Source organism: Orcinus orca, chromosome 16 (assembly GCF_937001465.1).
Source record: "Orcinus orca chromosome 16, mOrcOrc1.1, whole genome shotgun sequence".
NCBI classification, from domain to species: Eukaryota; Metazoa; Chordata; class Mammalia; order Artiodactyla; family Delphinidae; genus Orcinus; species Orcinus orca.
Window position 1 is genome coordinate 6,528,578 of NC_064574.1, and position 17,211 is coordinate 6,545,788.

Genomic DNA, 17,211 nt, shown 5'->3' on the forward strand with positions numbered 1-17,211 from the left:
GGGGGGATGAACTCAGTTCAGGGTCCTTCCTTCCACATTCTTCCAAATGACCGTGGTCGCATAGTTGACCTTTCAAGGAATACCAGGGAGGTGAAGACCAGCCTGGGAGAAAGCTGTCTCCTCTCCACCTCCAGGTGGCTCTTTGAGATGCGGTCCTGGGCCAGGGGAACCTCCGAGCTCACATGCAGCTCCCACCCTGTGTTGGGGAACCTTGACCCCTTTTTAGCACATGGGGCAGCCCAGGACACACTGGTGTGAAGCTGAGAGCTCAGACTTTGGCTTCCAGCAGAACAAGCCTCGAATACCGGCTCCACCACTGACCCGCTGCAAGGCCTTTATCGCGGGAGCCTGTTCCTCTTTGACAAGTGACATCACGATGTCTGCCCCGTGGGGCCGTGGAGAGGGCTGGCTGGGCTGTGAGCGCTCGGCCCACTGTTGGCACAGGAGACGTTTGTTCATTTAGTAAACGGTCACCAGGAGCCCACGAGTGCCGGGCACTATGACGGACATCCTTACACTGTTTTATTAGCAAAAACTATCCCCCGGGGTTTGGTTGATGGGTCATTCCTACTCCTGCTTTTTTTTGTAATTTATGTACTTCAAAAGTTAAGATATAGTTCACATACATGGAATTCACCATCTTAAAGTGTACCGTCTAGTACTTTTTAGTACATTCGCCTTGTTGTGCAGCCATCCCACTAAACAATGCCAGAACATTTCCGTCATCCCCAGAAGAGACTTGCTATCCATTAGCGCTCCCCCCATTCCCTGCCTTCTCCTGGGCCCTGGCAACCACTAATCTACTTTCTGTTTCCATGGATTTACCTGTTCTGGAAATCATACAACATGGGATGTTTGGTGACTGGTTTCTTTCACGTAGCGTAATGTCTTCAGAGTTCATACATGTCGTACCGTGGATCTGTACTTCATTTCTTTTTCTGGAGAATAATATTCCATTGTATGGATACACATGTTTTGTTTATCCACTCATTAGCTAATGGACACTTGGGTTGTTTCCACGTTCTGGCTATCATGAATAATGCTGCGGTGAGCACTTGTGAACCTATGTTTTTAGTTCTCTTGGGTATGTACTTAGGGATGGAATTGCTGGGTCGAATGAGAGCTCTCCGTTTAACTCTTTGAGGAATTGCCAAACCGTCTTCCAAAACATCTGCGGCATTTTTATAACACCACCAGCAGTGTAAGAGGGTTCCACTCTCTCCACATCCTCAACAATACTTGTCTTTTGTCTGCCTTTATTTTAGCCATTTTAGTGGGAGCGAAGTGATATTTCACTGTAGTTTTCCGTATCGCTGTTTTTTGTTGAAGGTGAATGTCTGTTGTGGTGACAGTCAGTTTTACCTTGAAAGCTCTCATCTTTTCTCATACTTGGTGATAGAAGGGGAATGATCCGTACCTGCCCTGTGAGTGCCTGCTCTCTACCAGGCCCAAGATGGCTTGCTACCCTGTTCCCTAGTTCTCCAGCCTCTGCAAAAGGGGCAAGGATGACCCTAAAATGGCAACTTGGACTGAACAATCAAAGGGGTTTATTCGTTTGGCTGGCCGGGGCAAGAATTCAGCTTCAGGAATGGTGTGATCCAGTGGCTCGGTGATACCACCAGAGATCACGTGTCTGTTTGTCTCTCTGCTCTTCCCTCCAGCAGGTCAGCCCCATTTGGAAATGTGGTCTACTCGCGGTTGCCAGATGGTAGCTGTTTCTGGGACTCTCTCCATCCCTCCTCCCTCAATCCTGTCCAAGGAAAGAGAGGGCTGCTCTGGACTTGGAAACTTCTAGGATACCTGTGCTCCATTCATTGACTAAATTGGGTCACGTGCCCACTCCTGAACCAGTCGCTGTAGCTGGAGGGCTGGTTGCCGCGTATAAGGCCGCAGGTCCTGCCCTCTATAGCCAGGCTGGAGACACTCTAAGGCACAGCTGCCTAAATAAAAATTGGGCTGGGTAGGGAAAAAAAGAGGGCATGGGTGAGACAGATGGCATCGTCCCTATTTCACAGATGAGGAAATGGAGGCCCCGGCACGTGACTTCCCCCCTCTCAGCCCACACAGGCTGGTCAGCGGCAGATGTGGGTTTCAACCCCCTGGAGACCCTCTTCTTTCCTTTCTGTCTGCCCATTTCTCAGCTGAGGCTGTGCGTCCCTGGACGTGGCTGTCCTGACAGTGGCCAGAGCGAGCCAGACACCCGCCCTCAGATGCCCAGCGACTGCCCCCAGGGCTTGGGTTTACTGGATCTGGAACAGGATCAGGTTTTCAGGGAGGCATTTTTATTTTGCCCTAAAAGCCTTCCGGGGGGGGACGCAATTCCTAAGGGCTCAGCTTTAATGGTTTCTTTTATAGAATCATTCAAATTATAGATGGGTGAACTCGAGGAAACCCCACTAAAGAATGCAGGAAAGCCGGCATTAAAAGCGACTAAGGTAAAGTAGTGGTGAGTGGAAGAGCTCGCTCTTTAAACATTTGTTGTTAAACAGCCAGAGAGAACCCCCGATGCTGGTCTGGTCCTTGGGAGGCCGGGCTTCGGGACATCTGGCCCGTCTGGAAGGCTCCAGGTGAAGCCGATTCCAGATGTGGACGGGCCCAGGGCCTTCAGAAGCACTGCTTTCACTGACCTCTGAGCCTTCTCACCCAGCTTGCAGGCACCATATTTGTTGTGGTTAAGCAGCCTCACGTGGGTTCAGATTCAGCTTCCCTGCTTCCAAGCTGGGTGTCCTCGGGCAAGTTATTCAGCCTCTCTGAGCTGTTTTGTCATGAGTGAGATGGGCTTTCTTTGTCCTCTTGCTTTACCTTCCTTTGGAACACTTATCACCACCAGATGTGATGTTAAGTATATACTGGCCAATGGTCTCATCGTTGCCGGAGCTGGTAGCCTGTTCTAGGCCCCCGTCACACTCGACCCGCCCGCAGAGCACAGGACACTGTGACTGCTTCATCCGCCTTCCCCAGAATCCAGAGCCCCACATCCTCCCGGCATCCCCCTTCCTCCTGTTCAAGCTTCTTCCAGATCCTTCCCCGTCGGGCACTCGTGCACAGCCTCTGCCGCATTCCCCGGATCTCTCAGGTGGAGACGGGGCATCTGGGCTCGGCCCTCACGTTGCTTGTCCACCTACACGCTCTCCCCGGGGTGCAGTCTCCACTCCGGCCTGGACCGCTGCCCTTAGCTGGTGGTTAGTGAGCACTTCCGGCGTGCAGAGCTCTGCTGGGAGGAGCATCTGTGTGTTGAGTGGCAGAGGTGGGGCGTGAACCCAGGAAGGCGGGCCCCGGGCCAGAGCACGTCTTGGCTCCAAGGCTGTCTCTCCCCCTAGATCAGGAGCCAGGCCTGGGCTGGGATGTCCTGCTGTCCCCTGCCCGTTTTCCTCGTGCGTCCGGTGGGGATTTCAGAGAGGAGCTGCTCAGTCGCACTGTTTTGTCCTCTGTCCTCCACTTCCCAGGTCTTCTCCCCACCCCTACCCTCCGCCTTGGTTTCCCCACCTCCAGAAGGGTACATGGGGCCTCCCTGTACATTTTTATCACAGTTTCCTGTGCATCTGTAATTATTCCAAAACAAGACACTGAAAATAAAATAAATTCTAAAGATGAACTTCAAAATGAACCATCGAGGGTCTGAGGGTTTCCGGCCGCCTCTGCCCTCACTGCCCCCCGTCCAGTGCCTGTCACGTCTTCCTGCGCTATTCCGTCGCCCCTGCCCGGACTCGCACTTCCAGCCTCGCCCCCTGCAGTTCAGTCTCCAGCAGTGGCCTGGGTTGGTCTTTTACAAACAATTGCAGCTGCCCACTCCTCAGCCGAACACCCCGCGGTTTCCACTTCATGCAGACAGGGTGTGTGTCCCGGACTCAAAGCAGCACAGCTTTATTCTGTCACGGTCAGGAGGCTGCAAGTCCAGAACCAAGGTGTCCTGGGCCACACTCCTTCCAAAGGCGCCAGGGAGGAGTCCTTCCTGGCCTCTTCCAGCTTCTGGTGGCCGTCGGTGTCCTTGGGCTGTGTCTTCACAAGGCTGCCGTGTGTGTGTGTGCGTGTGTGTGCGTGTGTGTGTGCGTGTGCATGTGTGTGTGTGCGTGCGCGCGTGCATCTCCGTGTCTTCACGTGACCTTCTAAGGACACCAGTCATTGGATTAGGAACCACCTTAATCCAGTATGATCTTAACTAATTACATCTACAAAGATGCTATTTTCAAATAAGGTCGCATCCTGAGGTTCTGGGTGGACATGAAGTTGCGGGAGTAAACGGAATAAAGGTAAAGGGCTCGCTGATGCCCCCAGGACCCTGCGTTGCTTCTGCCCCCTGCTGTGCCCACCACTTTTGCCCTGAACTCCCCTGGCCCTCTCACCCTTAGTCTCTGCTCCAAGAGGAGGCCAGTTTTCTCACTGCGCCCCCGCCATCTCCGGGCCTTTGCCTTTGCACTGCCCGCTTCCCTGACATGTGGCTCCCTCCCTCTCTGTTGCCCACCTCTCTGCTCAAGAGGTCCCTCCGCGCAGAAGGTGGCAGTCACTGGGGCTGCTTGTGACTGTTCCCACCCACCTGGGCACCAAGCGGGACTGACCCCACCCTTTGAATTTGGGTGGATCGCATGACCTGATTTGGCCAATGAGATGCGAGTGGAACTTCCACCAGCTGGAGTCCTTCTGCAGACATCAGCGTCCTACCCCTCCCCTGCTCCGTTTGTCTCCACACACGTATCACCACGGGCTCCCTGCCCTGCGTGTTTTCTGGCCGCCTTCCCCACCAGTGGGCGCACCCAGGGGCCAGGGAGTTTTCTCTCTGTGGTTCCCACCGTGTTCCAAGCTCCTAAAGCAACCTGGTGTAGGGTCAGAGCTGAGGCCACACTTGCGATGGACTAGTGGTGGGCGCGCGGATGGATCGCGAGCCTCGGATGAAATGGAGTCTGTGCAGCCCTTCCCACTAACCGCCTCTCCTGTAACCGCTCCTCTGTGCATTTGACTCCTTCCTGTCTAGGGCAGAGCATCAACCCCAAGTTGGCAGGCCTGATCGGGCGGCAGGGGCCCCAGAACAAGCAGCCCTTCATGGTGGCCTTCTTCAAGGCCACCGAGGTCCACCTCCGCAGCACCCGTTCCACGGGGGGCAAGCAGCGCAGCCAGAACCGCTCCAAGACACCCAAGAACCAGGAAGCCCTGCGGGTGGCCAACGTCGCAGGTACGCCTGGGGGCGGGAGGGTTAACACGTGGACACCCGCCCCCCGCCCCCGAGGAGCCCACAGGGGGCCCCCTGTGGGACCCCAGCTGGGGTGGGACTCAGAATCCACGCATGTGCTTGACAGATGGTTCTGGAACCAATGCAGCAGGAAGCACAGCCCACAGAATCCCTTCCACCCCAGAGCTCACCGTCTTCCGGGTATAAATTGTGTCATAAATTCATTTCGAAATGCAAGTAGCAAAACATGAGTGTAACAAGATGCCAATCATGTAAACTTCTAAGCGGACGAAACAATAGCTCCAAATAAATAGAGGGAGGGAGACCGCTGCCCGGGGAGCGGGGAGGAGGAAAAGGGGGGAGTGTGCTGCATCTTTAGTTTTGTTTCTTCAAGTGAAAAACATTTGAAACCCATGGCAAATTTTAACACTTGTTGAATACGGCCGGCACGATTTTCCTGTGGAGCCGTCCCGGCTCTGGGTTCATCGTGAGCTGGGAGAGGCCTGGGGCTGGTCGGAGGAAGCGTGGAAGGGAGACATGGGGGGGTGTTTAGAAGGGCGATGGCGAGGTGGGAAAGGGGCTGCCACCCTCAGATTCACTTATATTGTCAATGGCTTCTTCTGCCTTACCTGGACAGTTTTGAAATTTCTGTTCATTTTCCTTTTCGAGGAAAAAGAAAATTACAGTTACTGCGGTTGGTGACGTTTTCGAGAGCAGGGCATCCTGCTGGGTGGGTACTAGTGGGTACGTGTGGCTTCCGAGCTTGTGTGCAGAGCTTTTGAATCTAAAAGGATCTTTAGATTCTTTTCTGGCAGGTGCATCCGTTATTCTTTAGGCTGCTCCGAGGGAATCTGTGATCCCCCAAATCAAAGCCCAACTGAATCTCTTCATTTGTATTAGGAGCCTCCTCTGCGCTGGGCTCCTGGGGGCTGGGATTCACCAGTGAAAGCCCAGCCGTGGTGCAGAGATGATTCAGGATGGGCAGGAGGCGGCCATCATTCACAGCCACACTGACACCAGGCCCGGGAGTTGGAACGTGGTGACGAGGGACTCTTGAGGGGGTGGTTCAGAGAAGACTTGCCAGCTGAGAGCTCCGAGGCGAGCTGGTGCCCCAGGGGCCAGGCCCGGTGGGCAGGAGGCCAGCGCTGCAGGCAGTGGGACCTGCAGGTGGAGGGAGTTTTCGGGGCAGCTCTGGGAGGGAGGGTGGAGGGGGGCAGGCCATGTGGCTGGGCTGGGGAATGAGCACGGTCAAGTGTCCTCTCGGGAGCCACATCTTGAGTTTGAATTTCATCCAAAGCAAATTTGGAAGCCTTTGCAGAGTTTCCAGCTATGATTCGGGGTGGGGTTGATAAGAAGCTCATTCTGGCTGCTCTGAGAATGCTGGGGAGCAGGGCGGGGCACTCAGGGAGGGTTGGAATAGGAAGATTTATGAGAGGCTTTTCTATATCAATCAGGCAGGAAGGGCTAGCAAACGTCATCCCCGCGGAGACTCCCGTGGCTCGGAGGTCTGTCAGGTGTAACGGTCTAACCGAGGTAGTAAAAGGGGAGGGACTGGTCTCAAAATCTTAAAATTGGACACTCAGCTTCCCCCACTGCGTCCTCTGGTGAGGACCCCCATCAAGTCTGCACTTACATAACCCCACAGGACGGAGCTCTCACTATCTCACGTGGCAGCTGTTCTACCTTGCCTGGGATACACTTCCTTGCTCTGGATTTCTACTTCCTGGCCCTGTTTGAAGTTCACCTAAACCCTGCCTGGGAGTTTAATTTTAAAAGAATACCGAAGCCTGGGCCCCACTGCAGGCTTAGTAAACCAGAATCTCTGAGTGTGTGTTTGTACACACATGCCCGGTTGAAGTGCTTTGCCTCCTGTGATGAGCTGCGAATCCTGCTGCATGGCCACATGAGTAGAATCCTCTCTGCTGTGGCAGCCCTTGTGTGCTAGAGAGACACGTCCTGCAGGCCAGCCCCACCCCGCAAAGGCCTTCCGCTGCTCTTCAGACCGTGTGGTTTGGGGCGAGAAACTGGGTCCCTCGCCTCCCTTCCACTTGCCTCTCGCCCACGACTGGACCCAACTCCCTAGTCATTAGCCATTTTCACCAGATGACCCATGGGGGTGGGAGCTGAGTCCCAGCACCGGTGGTAACTTCTCAGCTGCTCTGGCCGGGTTTGCGGAGGTGGGTGAGCAGTTGCCTCTCCACTCCTGCTTGCCTGCTGCTGCGGCCTGGGATGGTGGGCAGGACAAGAGGAACAGGGGAACTAGGATTCTACTTCTTGAGCATCTCTTTTCTTCCCTTTCCTCGTCTTTCTGCTAGTAAGAGGTCAGAGTGAAATAGGAGTTCCAACCACTTCTTCCTGGAGCAGCCACGTTCCAAGGAGGCCTGAAGGACCCAGGTGTCTGAGGTCCCTGATGGCAGGGCCAGGGCCCACCCCGTACTGATATGCCCACAACTAGCTTCATGAGCTGCTCTTGTCCTTGGTCTGTTGGGCCTTGGGCTTCAACATGAAGCCACGTATCATTGCTTTGTTTTCAGACAGGGTTGGGAAAAGTGGCAGTAAGGTCCCTACTCGCCCTTCCTCTGCTCATGGCAGACATTGCTAATCAATCCTGGCACATTCTTCTCACTGAGCCCACACAAAGCTTCAGATCCTTCTTTACTCAGGGCAACAAACAGCCAGCAGTGTTGGCCCTCCACGCACAGCTTCTTTGCCACATCCCTGGCCTAGGCTAACGTGCTCAGACCTTTGTCTTGTTCAGGTTGCTTCACACAACATCACTGGGCTGAGGGCTACTCCCCCCCTCTCCCCTCCACCTTCTGCCTCCCTACAAGGAAGGAGGGGAAGAAGGCTTGGGGGGTGGCCACCTGGGGCCACAGGCATGGCCACAGCAATGGAGGCCTTCCTGGATTTCCACTCAGTGTCTGTGCCCTTCCATATGGCACAGTGAATGGTCCAGGAGGTTCCTGGGCTCGCCTCTGATGGTTCCCTTGAGCTTGACCTTTGTATATCAGTGACCACCTGGCCCTCCAGCAGCCCTAGTACCCCTGCAGCTGGTTTTCTCTATCTCAAGGCCCTCAGGCTAGGTCCCAAAGTGGGGAAGGGGGGCCCAGGACTCCCCATTCCTGCTCCATCCTCCCTAACCTCCCCACCCCCCAGCCGTGGAGCTCAATCCAGCGAAGCAGACCTCCCCCCTGCACGCCGCCGGCCGCTGACCCCAGCGCTGCCTCCTCATTCCTGGAAGGCTCTAGTGCCTGCTGCCCGTCCCTCTGCCAACCGCCACTCCTGTCCTGGTTCTTGCCGACTTCCTAACCCTCCTCTCCATCCTGCTCCGTCCTCATCCTGGGACCTCCTCCCTTGGATTCCTCCCTGGCCCGCCCTCTCACTTCCTTTCGTTCTTCCTTTCGGCCCTCCTCGGAAGGCCTTGGTTAGCGCCCATGGCACAGACCCCTCAGCCCGCCCTTCCCGTCCTCCTCTCCTCCCTTAGTTCCTCCACGGCGCTCATCTAGATGGAATGGAATTGGTGTTTCCTCATTTGGTCATTATCTGCCTCTCGCTGGAGGATAAGCCCCTCAGTGGCAGGGCTTTGTTTTGTTCACACTTGTAGCTCCACTGCCCAAAACAGCATCTGCAAATCTGTAGACATTAACAATTTGTATGAATGAATGAATGACATACCAGGCACCAAGGTAATGAGGGCCCGAGATACCCGAAGGTGGCTGTTCCCACCCCCCCCCCAGTTCTGGCCCCCCTCACTGAGATCCTCTCACTGGTCCTGAGTGTCTCCTAGGAGCCAGGATCCCTCCTAGAAAGACACATGCAATTCTGTCATCATCAGTTGTGTCCTTTCCTCATTGGTTTGTACATTTTAAAAAATTGCTCTTCTGAACTCTAGATATAAAGATACATGTACAATTGGGGATATTCAAAAAAGCTGGTAGGAAGCCCCTGGGAAGTTTTAGGCAGAGGAGAGACAGGTCGTGGTTAAGAAAAAAAATGAATCCCTCTAGCTTCTGGGTTCAGGGGAGGTTGTGCAGTGGCAGGTGTGTGTGTGTGTGTGTGTGTGTGTGTGTGTGTGTGTGTGTGTGTGTCAGAGACAGACAGAGACAGAGAGAGACATAGACACAAAGAGAGAGATAAACAGATTTCTACATGTTTACAAGGGCTCAATTCCTAACCCAAAGTTCCTACAAACTTTACATACTTCTGGAAAACCCCAGTGCATCATTTTCGTTCCTCAGAGAAACCTCAGTATTGTTTTTCTGGAAGGTCAGTGGGGCTTGACTTTTCGCCCTGTCATTTCTTCTCGATGGTGGGGCTTTGTCCCAGGCCCTGTCCGTGTCTCCTGCTGCCCGCTCCTCGGGGCTGAGCATCGTGAGGTGGGCGGGCCTCACAAAGTGAGGTTGAGTGGAAGCAACCCCTCTGAGCAGGCTGTTGCAGCCAGCGTGTGGGATGCGGACGGAGATGGACTCCCACCCGTAATCCACGCAGATGTCCACATCCAAACAAGAGAAAACAGTGTCCACAGAAGGATCCAGAGAGAGCTGTGAGCTAAGACTGCGTGAGAGAGACGGGGGCGTTGGTGCCTCCCTTACAGAGGCCGTTTGCTGGGGATGGAAATGAGTTTTGAGGCTACAGGGGCTTGAACGGCTTCTGTGTCAGGAAGGTCACCCTCCAGCTTTCAGAGTTTGCTTGGGATCACACCACTGTCTTAGACTGAGGAAACTCTAATCTGTGTGTATTTCCTTTTCCTCCCCCCGGTGCCGCTCCTCAGAAAACAGCAGCAGCGACCAGAGGCAGGCCTGTAAGAAGCACGAGCTGTACGTCAGCTTCCGGGACCTGGGCTGGCAGGTAAGGGCGGCGGTGGCTGGATCGGCCCCGGATGTGTGAGGCCTCCAGTGTGGACTCCCCCGGTGGTGGGGCTGGGTCCCGCATGTGCAGTGAGCCATGTTCCTCATCTCTTGAGACTCCAGTATCGCGTCCTAACTAGGGGCTCTAGGGATGCCCCGTGAAACCCAAGAGCAGAAACACGGTTGAGACTCAGGCTAGACCCAGAAACCCAAACACTGTGGACTCTGAACCTCGTTCTCCATGTGAACCCCATTTGCATCCTGCACTGGCTGCTTCTCTTAGACGTGGCCGAGTCCGTGAGCTGGAATCCAGCTGCCTGGAGGGCGGGCTGCCACCCTCTGCCCTGTCTGCTTCTCCCTCCCCCGTCTGTGATTCCAGTTCCCAGAGAAGGTGCTGATTGGCCCAGCTCGGGTCAGGTGCTTGTTCCTGAACCAGTCAGCTGTTTTAGGGCTGGGGTCATGTCCTAGGACTGTGGCTGCCCCTCTGGAATCATTTGACTGGAGCAGGGCAGGGGATGAATCCTAGAAAAAGAGTATCTCAACTATTTATGAGTATCTATGACGTTCTGGGCCCTTTTCTAGGCACTAGAGGTGCAGCCCTGGGCATAGCAATGTGCCTGCCCTCACAGAGCCCAAATATCCCCGGAAAGGGTGTTGTCATCGTAAGATCCTCAGGACCACTGGTTTTGTTGTTCTCCCTTCAGCGAGCTTGTAGTTCAGTGGCAGGGTCCAGATTCTTCCCAGGTCATCATGTCCTCAGATACACCCCCAGGGCACTTGTGCACACAGCCGGCTTGGAGTCCTCCTGTGATTTTGTCCTCACTCTTATGACAGCATCCGTGGTCTAAGAGGCACCAGGCCGTGCTTGCGTCCTAGTGCTGGGACAGAGCCCCAAATGCACTCGAGTCCCTGAGGGGTATATGTGTTGCTAGCACAACACTTCTGTGCTAACCCAACCACGTGCGTCCTTTACAGAGTCGCACACGTGTACCAGGCACTGTGCTGCGTCGGCTGTACTGTCATGTCTCTCCTGGGTGGGTGAAGTGAGGCCTGGAGGCTTTGTTTAAAGCAAACCGCCCACGGGTTACCACCTAGCAGGGGTAAGGTTGATGCCACCCTAATCACCCCTCTCTGTGCCACCTTCCGATGAAGAGCAAGTGTTCATTCTGGGCTCAGCCCAGCCCCCGGTGGTCTTTCCCTCACTCTGCAGTCTGTTGGGACCATGGAAGGCTGCCTCTGTAGGAGCCCAAGCTGCACAGGAGGAGGTGGGCCGTGCCTTTGACCTCTGGGAGCTTCGGAGTCTGGCCCACAGGAGGAATGTTTCGGCCTAGAGGGCAGGACCCTGCGGCTCCCACTTCCCACGTGGTTCTGAACCCGCCCCCCGCCTCGTCCTCCGCTCTCTCCCGCAGGACTGGATCATAGCGCCCGAAGGCTATGCCGCCTACTACTGCGAGGGGGAGTGCGCCTTCCCTCTGAACTCCTACATGAACGCCACCAACCACGCCATCGTGCAGACACTGGTGAGTGGCCTGCGCGCCGGCTGGGGTGTGGGCAGCTGGGGGAGAAGGGCCACCACATCCCGCCTCGTGCTCCTCCGAGCTGGGGCCACAGCAGGTCTCTGGCCAAGACCACGTCATGGCTTTCAGGAGCCCAGGGCACTTTTGCTTTCGTGGGCCCTACCTCCATAAAACAAGACTAGAAATTATAGTTAATAACATGTATTATAATCTTCGTGTATGTCTTCAACCCTAGAGTGCATTTATTTCTCCCAATTTTAGAAGCAGTTAGAACAGTTTCGTGGGCTCCTAAAGGTATCGTGGGTAAAGGCCACTGTGCGTAACGGCGGTCGCCCTGACCCTGCCTCCGTCAGGCGACCGCTGTTCCTGGTTGTCAGCATGCACATCCACAGGCCCTGCAACGTCTGGGCTTCCTCCAGGTCGGGTAGGCTTGAGGGCTCATCCCCTCCCAGAGCTCGTGGCTTTGCCTCCGGGCCTTGAACTCTGTGGTTCAGCCATTCAAGGGTGTTTATTGAGCATCTACTACATGTAGCCCCTGCGCTGACAGCTGGGGACGCCGCAGGGAACAACATACAGGGAACATCACAGACGTGGTCCCTGCACTCAGAGCCTCATTTTCCAGGCAGGGAAACAGTCAAGTGAACAAATGCGGGAACTTCAGGGAGAACAGAGAGGGGAACGACAGGAAGGTGGCAAACGGGACAGTAGGGTAGAGAGACGGGGGGCAGCCATGGGGCTCTTTGAACTTTCACGGGGTCATTGGAGGATTCAGTGTGATGATGCAATTAAAGCTCTTAACGGGGTATCCAGCACAGAGGACACTCAACAGATGTTATTTTTACTACTTTACCAACAACAAGAGTGATACGAGTTAGAGACTTTGTTCTTTAGCTTAGAAGCTGAGGCTCAGAGACGTTGTTTATCTTCCTCCTTGCTGTGAATGATCTGGGCCTTCCCTGACAACTGGTCATCCTCTCTGGCTTGAATGCTTCTAGTGATAGAGAGCTCACTACCCAGGCCCATCTCCTCTGTACCACGGGTCTGTCTGTTGCAGAGCTCTGTGCTTCTTTTGCTTAGTAACCTGCCTCCCTCTTCCCTGTCCCTGCCCCGTGTGTTACTTCTCGCTCCGCTGTTCCATTTATTCGGATTAGGCTCTGCCCTTTGAGGGAAGGCCTCTTTTTTGAAGCATTGCTTTGCCAGGACCCCCGCTCCCACAGCAGTAAACTCTGAAGCCCTATTCAGGACTGAAGGTCTTCAGGCTGGAAATGAAGAGTCACCCCAGCCTGTTCCTTGGCCTGAACTTGTCCCCCGTGCCAGTGTCCCCCTGTTCTGTCCTGCTCCGAGGACCAGAGTGACGGGGGTGTCTCCCAGGCTGCCAGGAGCACACCTCCACCCTTCTTTGAGCCCTGCCCATGGAGCAGAAGCCCGGCTGCCCTGTGACACTCTCTCCATCTGCAATTCACCAGAAAGCTCTGGGATCAGAATGAGTCCTTTGATTATTCTGAAACGAAGGTCATGTTTGAAAAGGAGGTGAATCCCTGCTTTCTAGAGAGTCCTAATGAAATACAGAGGAAGTGAGCTAACATCTGGGATTTGCTTTCACATTATTCAAGGATGGAGGAGATGGGGGAAGGTTTAGATTTGTAAGGTTTGAGATTAAACATAAAAAACAGTTTAAAAAGCACGCTGACCTACGTGGGAGGTCATAGACTGGGGCTTGGGGGCGGAGGGTCATCCACAGGGTTTCCGGTTGGCCCACGTGGTGTGTTGGAAACCTGGAAGTTTCTCATAAAAACAAAACAGGACTGACAGCTGGCCTGAGCACTCGGCACATCCGATCGCACTGGCTTTGGGCAGCTTGTGTCCATCTCCCTTTGGTTTGCCCCGGTCCTCACCGTCCCCTATGGTCTGACCCCTGGCCCAGTTTGGTCGTCCGTGGCGCTTGCATGGCCGCTGCCGACGTTTGAATTAGTTTGTCCCCGAGCCCCACCACCTGTAAGGTGCGTAGGCGCCCACGAGCCAGACGGAACAATAAACCTGGGCAACTGGCTGACTCCTTTCCTCGTTCTTACCTCTGGACCTTCTCCTTTCTTGTGGACGTGCACCCAAAGGTTTGCCCAAATTCTTTGCCTCTCATTTTTATTGCTTAAGATGCAGAACAGTCTAATATAGTCTAGACTCACACCATCCAATACAGTGACCACTTCTGTGTGGTGCCTCTTCAGTGAGTGCTTGAAACGTGGCCAGTCTGAATGGAGATGTTTTGCAACTACAAAATACACACTGGGTTTTGAAGACTTAGTATAAAAAAAATGTAAAATATCTCATTAATGATTCCTTATGCTAAGTATACGTTGAAATGATAATTTTTTGAAATCTGGGATTAGAGTAAACATACTGTTTAATTTCACCTCTTTCTTTTTCACCTTTTAAAATGTAGCTACTAGAACGTTTTAAATTACACATGTGGTTTGCGTGATAGTTTTCTTGGACAGGACAGGTCTGGCCCAGAGTTTGGCAACCTTTTTCTGGAAAGGGCCAGATAGTAAATATTTTCAACCTCGAGAGCTGAAAGTCTGTGCTGCACCTTTTCACCACAGATGCTGTGTAATGCAGAAGCAGAAGCAGCCACAGATGATGTGTAGATGAATGGGCGTGGTGTGTGCCAATAAAACTTTATTCATAAAAGCAGGCGGTGGAGCAGGGATCGGCCTGCAGGCCAACCCTCGTCTAGCCCAGTGGTTCTCCACTTGGGGCAGTTTTGCCTCCCAGGGGATATTTGACAATGTCTGGAGACATTTTTAGTTGTCACGGTGCAGGGGTGGGGTGGAGTGCCTCCGAATTCTAGTGGTTGTAGCCCAGGGATGCTGTCAGACATCCTGCCGTGCACAGGACAGCCCCACATCCTGGCCCCAAGTGTCTTCCTAGCCATGTGCTGGGTGACCCTCTATGCTTTGGTTCTCTCATCTGTGAATCAAGAATAACCCCAGAACTGAGTTAGTTACCCAGCAAGTGCTTAGAACTGGGAGTGACCGGTGAGTGTCACCTGCGGGGGACTTTTGTCCAAGCAGTACCTGTACCTTTAGGAATACTGAGGCCAGGGAGGAGTGACTCACCGGCTCTCACCACTGCCACCGTTTTGGTGTGTGTTCCAGGTGCACTTCATCAACCCGGAAACGGTGCCCAAGCCTTGCTGTGCTCCGACTCAGCTCAATGCCATTTCCGTGCTCTACTTCGATGACAGTTCCAACGTCATCCTGAAGAAATACAGAAACATGGTTGTCCGGGCCTGTGGTTGCCACTAGCCCCTCCTGGAAGTCAGACGCTTCGGGGCCACGTTTCTCCAGATCCTGGGCCCCTCGCCGCCCAGCGTCTCCCACCACCTCGGCGAGGAGCCCGCAGCCCAGCTGCCTTTCGCGAGGCCTTCCCGTCCCCCTCTCCAGCTGCAGCGCTGTAGGAGCGTTAAGGAATCTGAGAGGCAGATGGCTTTTGATCCGTTTTTCGTTGGCATCCTACAGACAAGATCCTACAAGCTGCTGCAGGCAAAACCTAACAGGGAAAACATATATCAAGAAAAATTGCTGGGCCCCGATCGCTGGCTGTGAAGTCTCAGCTATGCACCGACTCGTTCCCAGGGGTAATGATGACACCCTTCAGCCCGGCCACCAGCAGCGGGGGGAAGGGGCCGCGGCCAGGGGTGGGCACGTTCGTCTCTGTGCGAGAGGGAGACTAACGCGGAAGTCCCTGTAATAAATGTCACAATAAAACGAATGAATGAAAATGGTTAGGATGGTAGAGATATATTTTCCTAAACAATTTATCCCCATTTCTTGGTTTACTCTGATTTCATAAACAGAAGCTGTGGCCGGCGGAGGGAGGGGAGGCCCCCTCTCCGTGCCATTCCGGTTTCATTCTGAGGCTTGCTGAGGCCCACTGTTTACGTAAACTCACCCAGAAGCCAAGAGTTGGCCAGCAGGGGAGAGGGAAATTTTCTGCTTGGAGTTGACCTTGAAGAATAAATAGGTTCCATCATTCAGCTGAGTGCGTGGTGGCAGAAATTAAAACAGGCACGTGAAGCACCGGCAGACGCCTGGAATTGGTTTTCCAACACTTCCCATGGTAGGAAGTGAGGGAGGGTTGGCAGATGGAGGCGGACAGCTCAGGACAGAACTTGCAGCTTGATCCTGAGTTCCGGCCACCATAGTCCTACTTTCAGAAGCACGCTAGCCTTCAACAGGGGTGGGTGGGCAGGGGGACCGTCGGTCCCCCAAGCCAGCTCCTCCGTTGGTCATCGATAGCAGCGTCCTGGAGTCTGGGCTCTGATGAGGGCCTCCGTGGTCGCCTCTTTTCGTTCGCAGACCCCTTTTTGAGGACTCTGAGCAAGAATCGGCCCCTTGACGTAAGGGAAAGGTGACACAGTGGGAGGTCTGCTGGATGCAGGGTGTGCAGATGTGAATCTCAAACAGAAGCCTCCAGAAGCTGTCGTGAGAGTGTCCTGACTCGAAGGTGCCATTTCTGACGCGGCTCTTGGTGTGAGCCTCCCTTGCCTTAGCCGGTGGGTCCCCTAAATGGCGTGCACCCAGCCTCCAGCTGCAGTGCAGCCTTGGAGACGACCAGGCTCTCTGTGAACAGAGAACAGGGTTATCCCGGTGAGGCCTGTGGCCCCTGGGATCTGGTCTAGTGGGAAACTGCTTCTCCATGTTGATTGAGTTGGTTCCTGGAAACACAGGGACGCTGTTTTCATTTTCTTTTATGTTTTCTTCTTCAGTAGCTTGGGCTGCAGCCTTCACTCTGCCTGGTCAATGGGGAAGAGTCGGTGTTTTTGTTACATTTTGTTTTGTCTGTTGACAGATCTGGGGGTTTTGCTGTGATTCCCTCTTGGTGCAAGTTTTGTCACCACGTACACCCCAGCCGACATCTGGCTCTCATCATTTGTACACTGAAGCATGTAAATAGTTGTTACTAAACAAAGAAATTATTTATGTCCGTCTGAAGCTCATTTTAGACCCTCTCCAATCCCTTGTTCAGGACGATGAGCTTACCCGCTTCCCTCCAACCTGTTTATTTTCTTATTTAAGACTATTTATTAATGGTCAGACCGATGTACCTTCAGCCGTTGCATAGAGCAGTCCTCAGAGAAAATGCTGTATAAATAGACAAAATAAAAAGCGTTCTGGTTTCGGGCCTGTGTATGTCTGTGTTGTTTTTTCTCTCAGCGCCTGGATATCGGAGTTCTCTTGGTGCGCTGAGAACTCTTTGCCTTGGCCTCCACCATTAACACGCTGTTTATCATTCAGGCCCTGGGGAGAGAGGGACGCTCGTCAATATTTGATGCAGCTGTGCGGGGCTCCAGGCAGGAGAGATGGAACCAAACAACAAATGTGAATTTGGTAGGCTCGACTACAAAGATCCTTAATTGAATTACAGTGCAGCTGTCAGCAGCTGTTTCAAAGAGGCAGGGGGTAAATTAGCTGTGTTTACTGCTAACATAGTTGAAAGATTTAGTCATCCCAATAAAATAGAGGCACAAGAAAGAAAAAGAAATAGTCGTGGGGGTAGGGGGAGCGTACACCCAAAACTTTAAAGCAGCACGGACCCCGGAGCCAGCACTGTCCAGCGCAAATTATTTCGGCGGCTTGGGGGCTGCTGCTGGCTCCCGGCTTGAGCCATAGGTGGCCCACAG

General features: G+C 53.8%; 1 protein-coding gene across 4 annotated transcripts in view; it reads left to right on the forward strand.

Annotated features, from left to right (window-relative positions):
- Positions 1 to 16,720, forward strand: part of BMP7 (bone morphogenetic protein 7) — a 90,457-nt gene extending 73,737 nt beyond the window's left edge. Inside the window, exons 4-7 of one of the 4 annotated variants that reach the window (XM_033410400.2) lie at positions 4,970 to 5,167; positions 9,936 to 10,012; positions 11,421 to 11,531; positions 11,790 to 14,677. In XM_033410400.2, coding sequence (XP_033266291.2) covers positions 4,970 to 5,167; positions 9,936 to 10,012; positions 11,421 to 11,531; positions 11,790 to 12,008 — 605 coding nt within the window. In that variant the 3' untranslated portion in view covers positions 12,009 to 14,677. The other 3 variants (XM_004282301.4, XM_033410402.2, XM_012537627.3) reach the window with 3 other exon arrangements.
- The last annotated feature ends 491 nt before the right edge of the window (positions 16,721 to 17,211 follow it).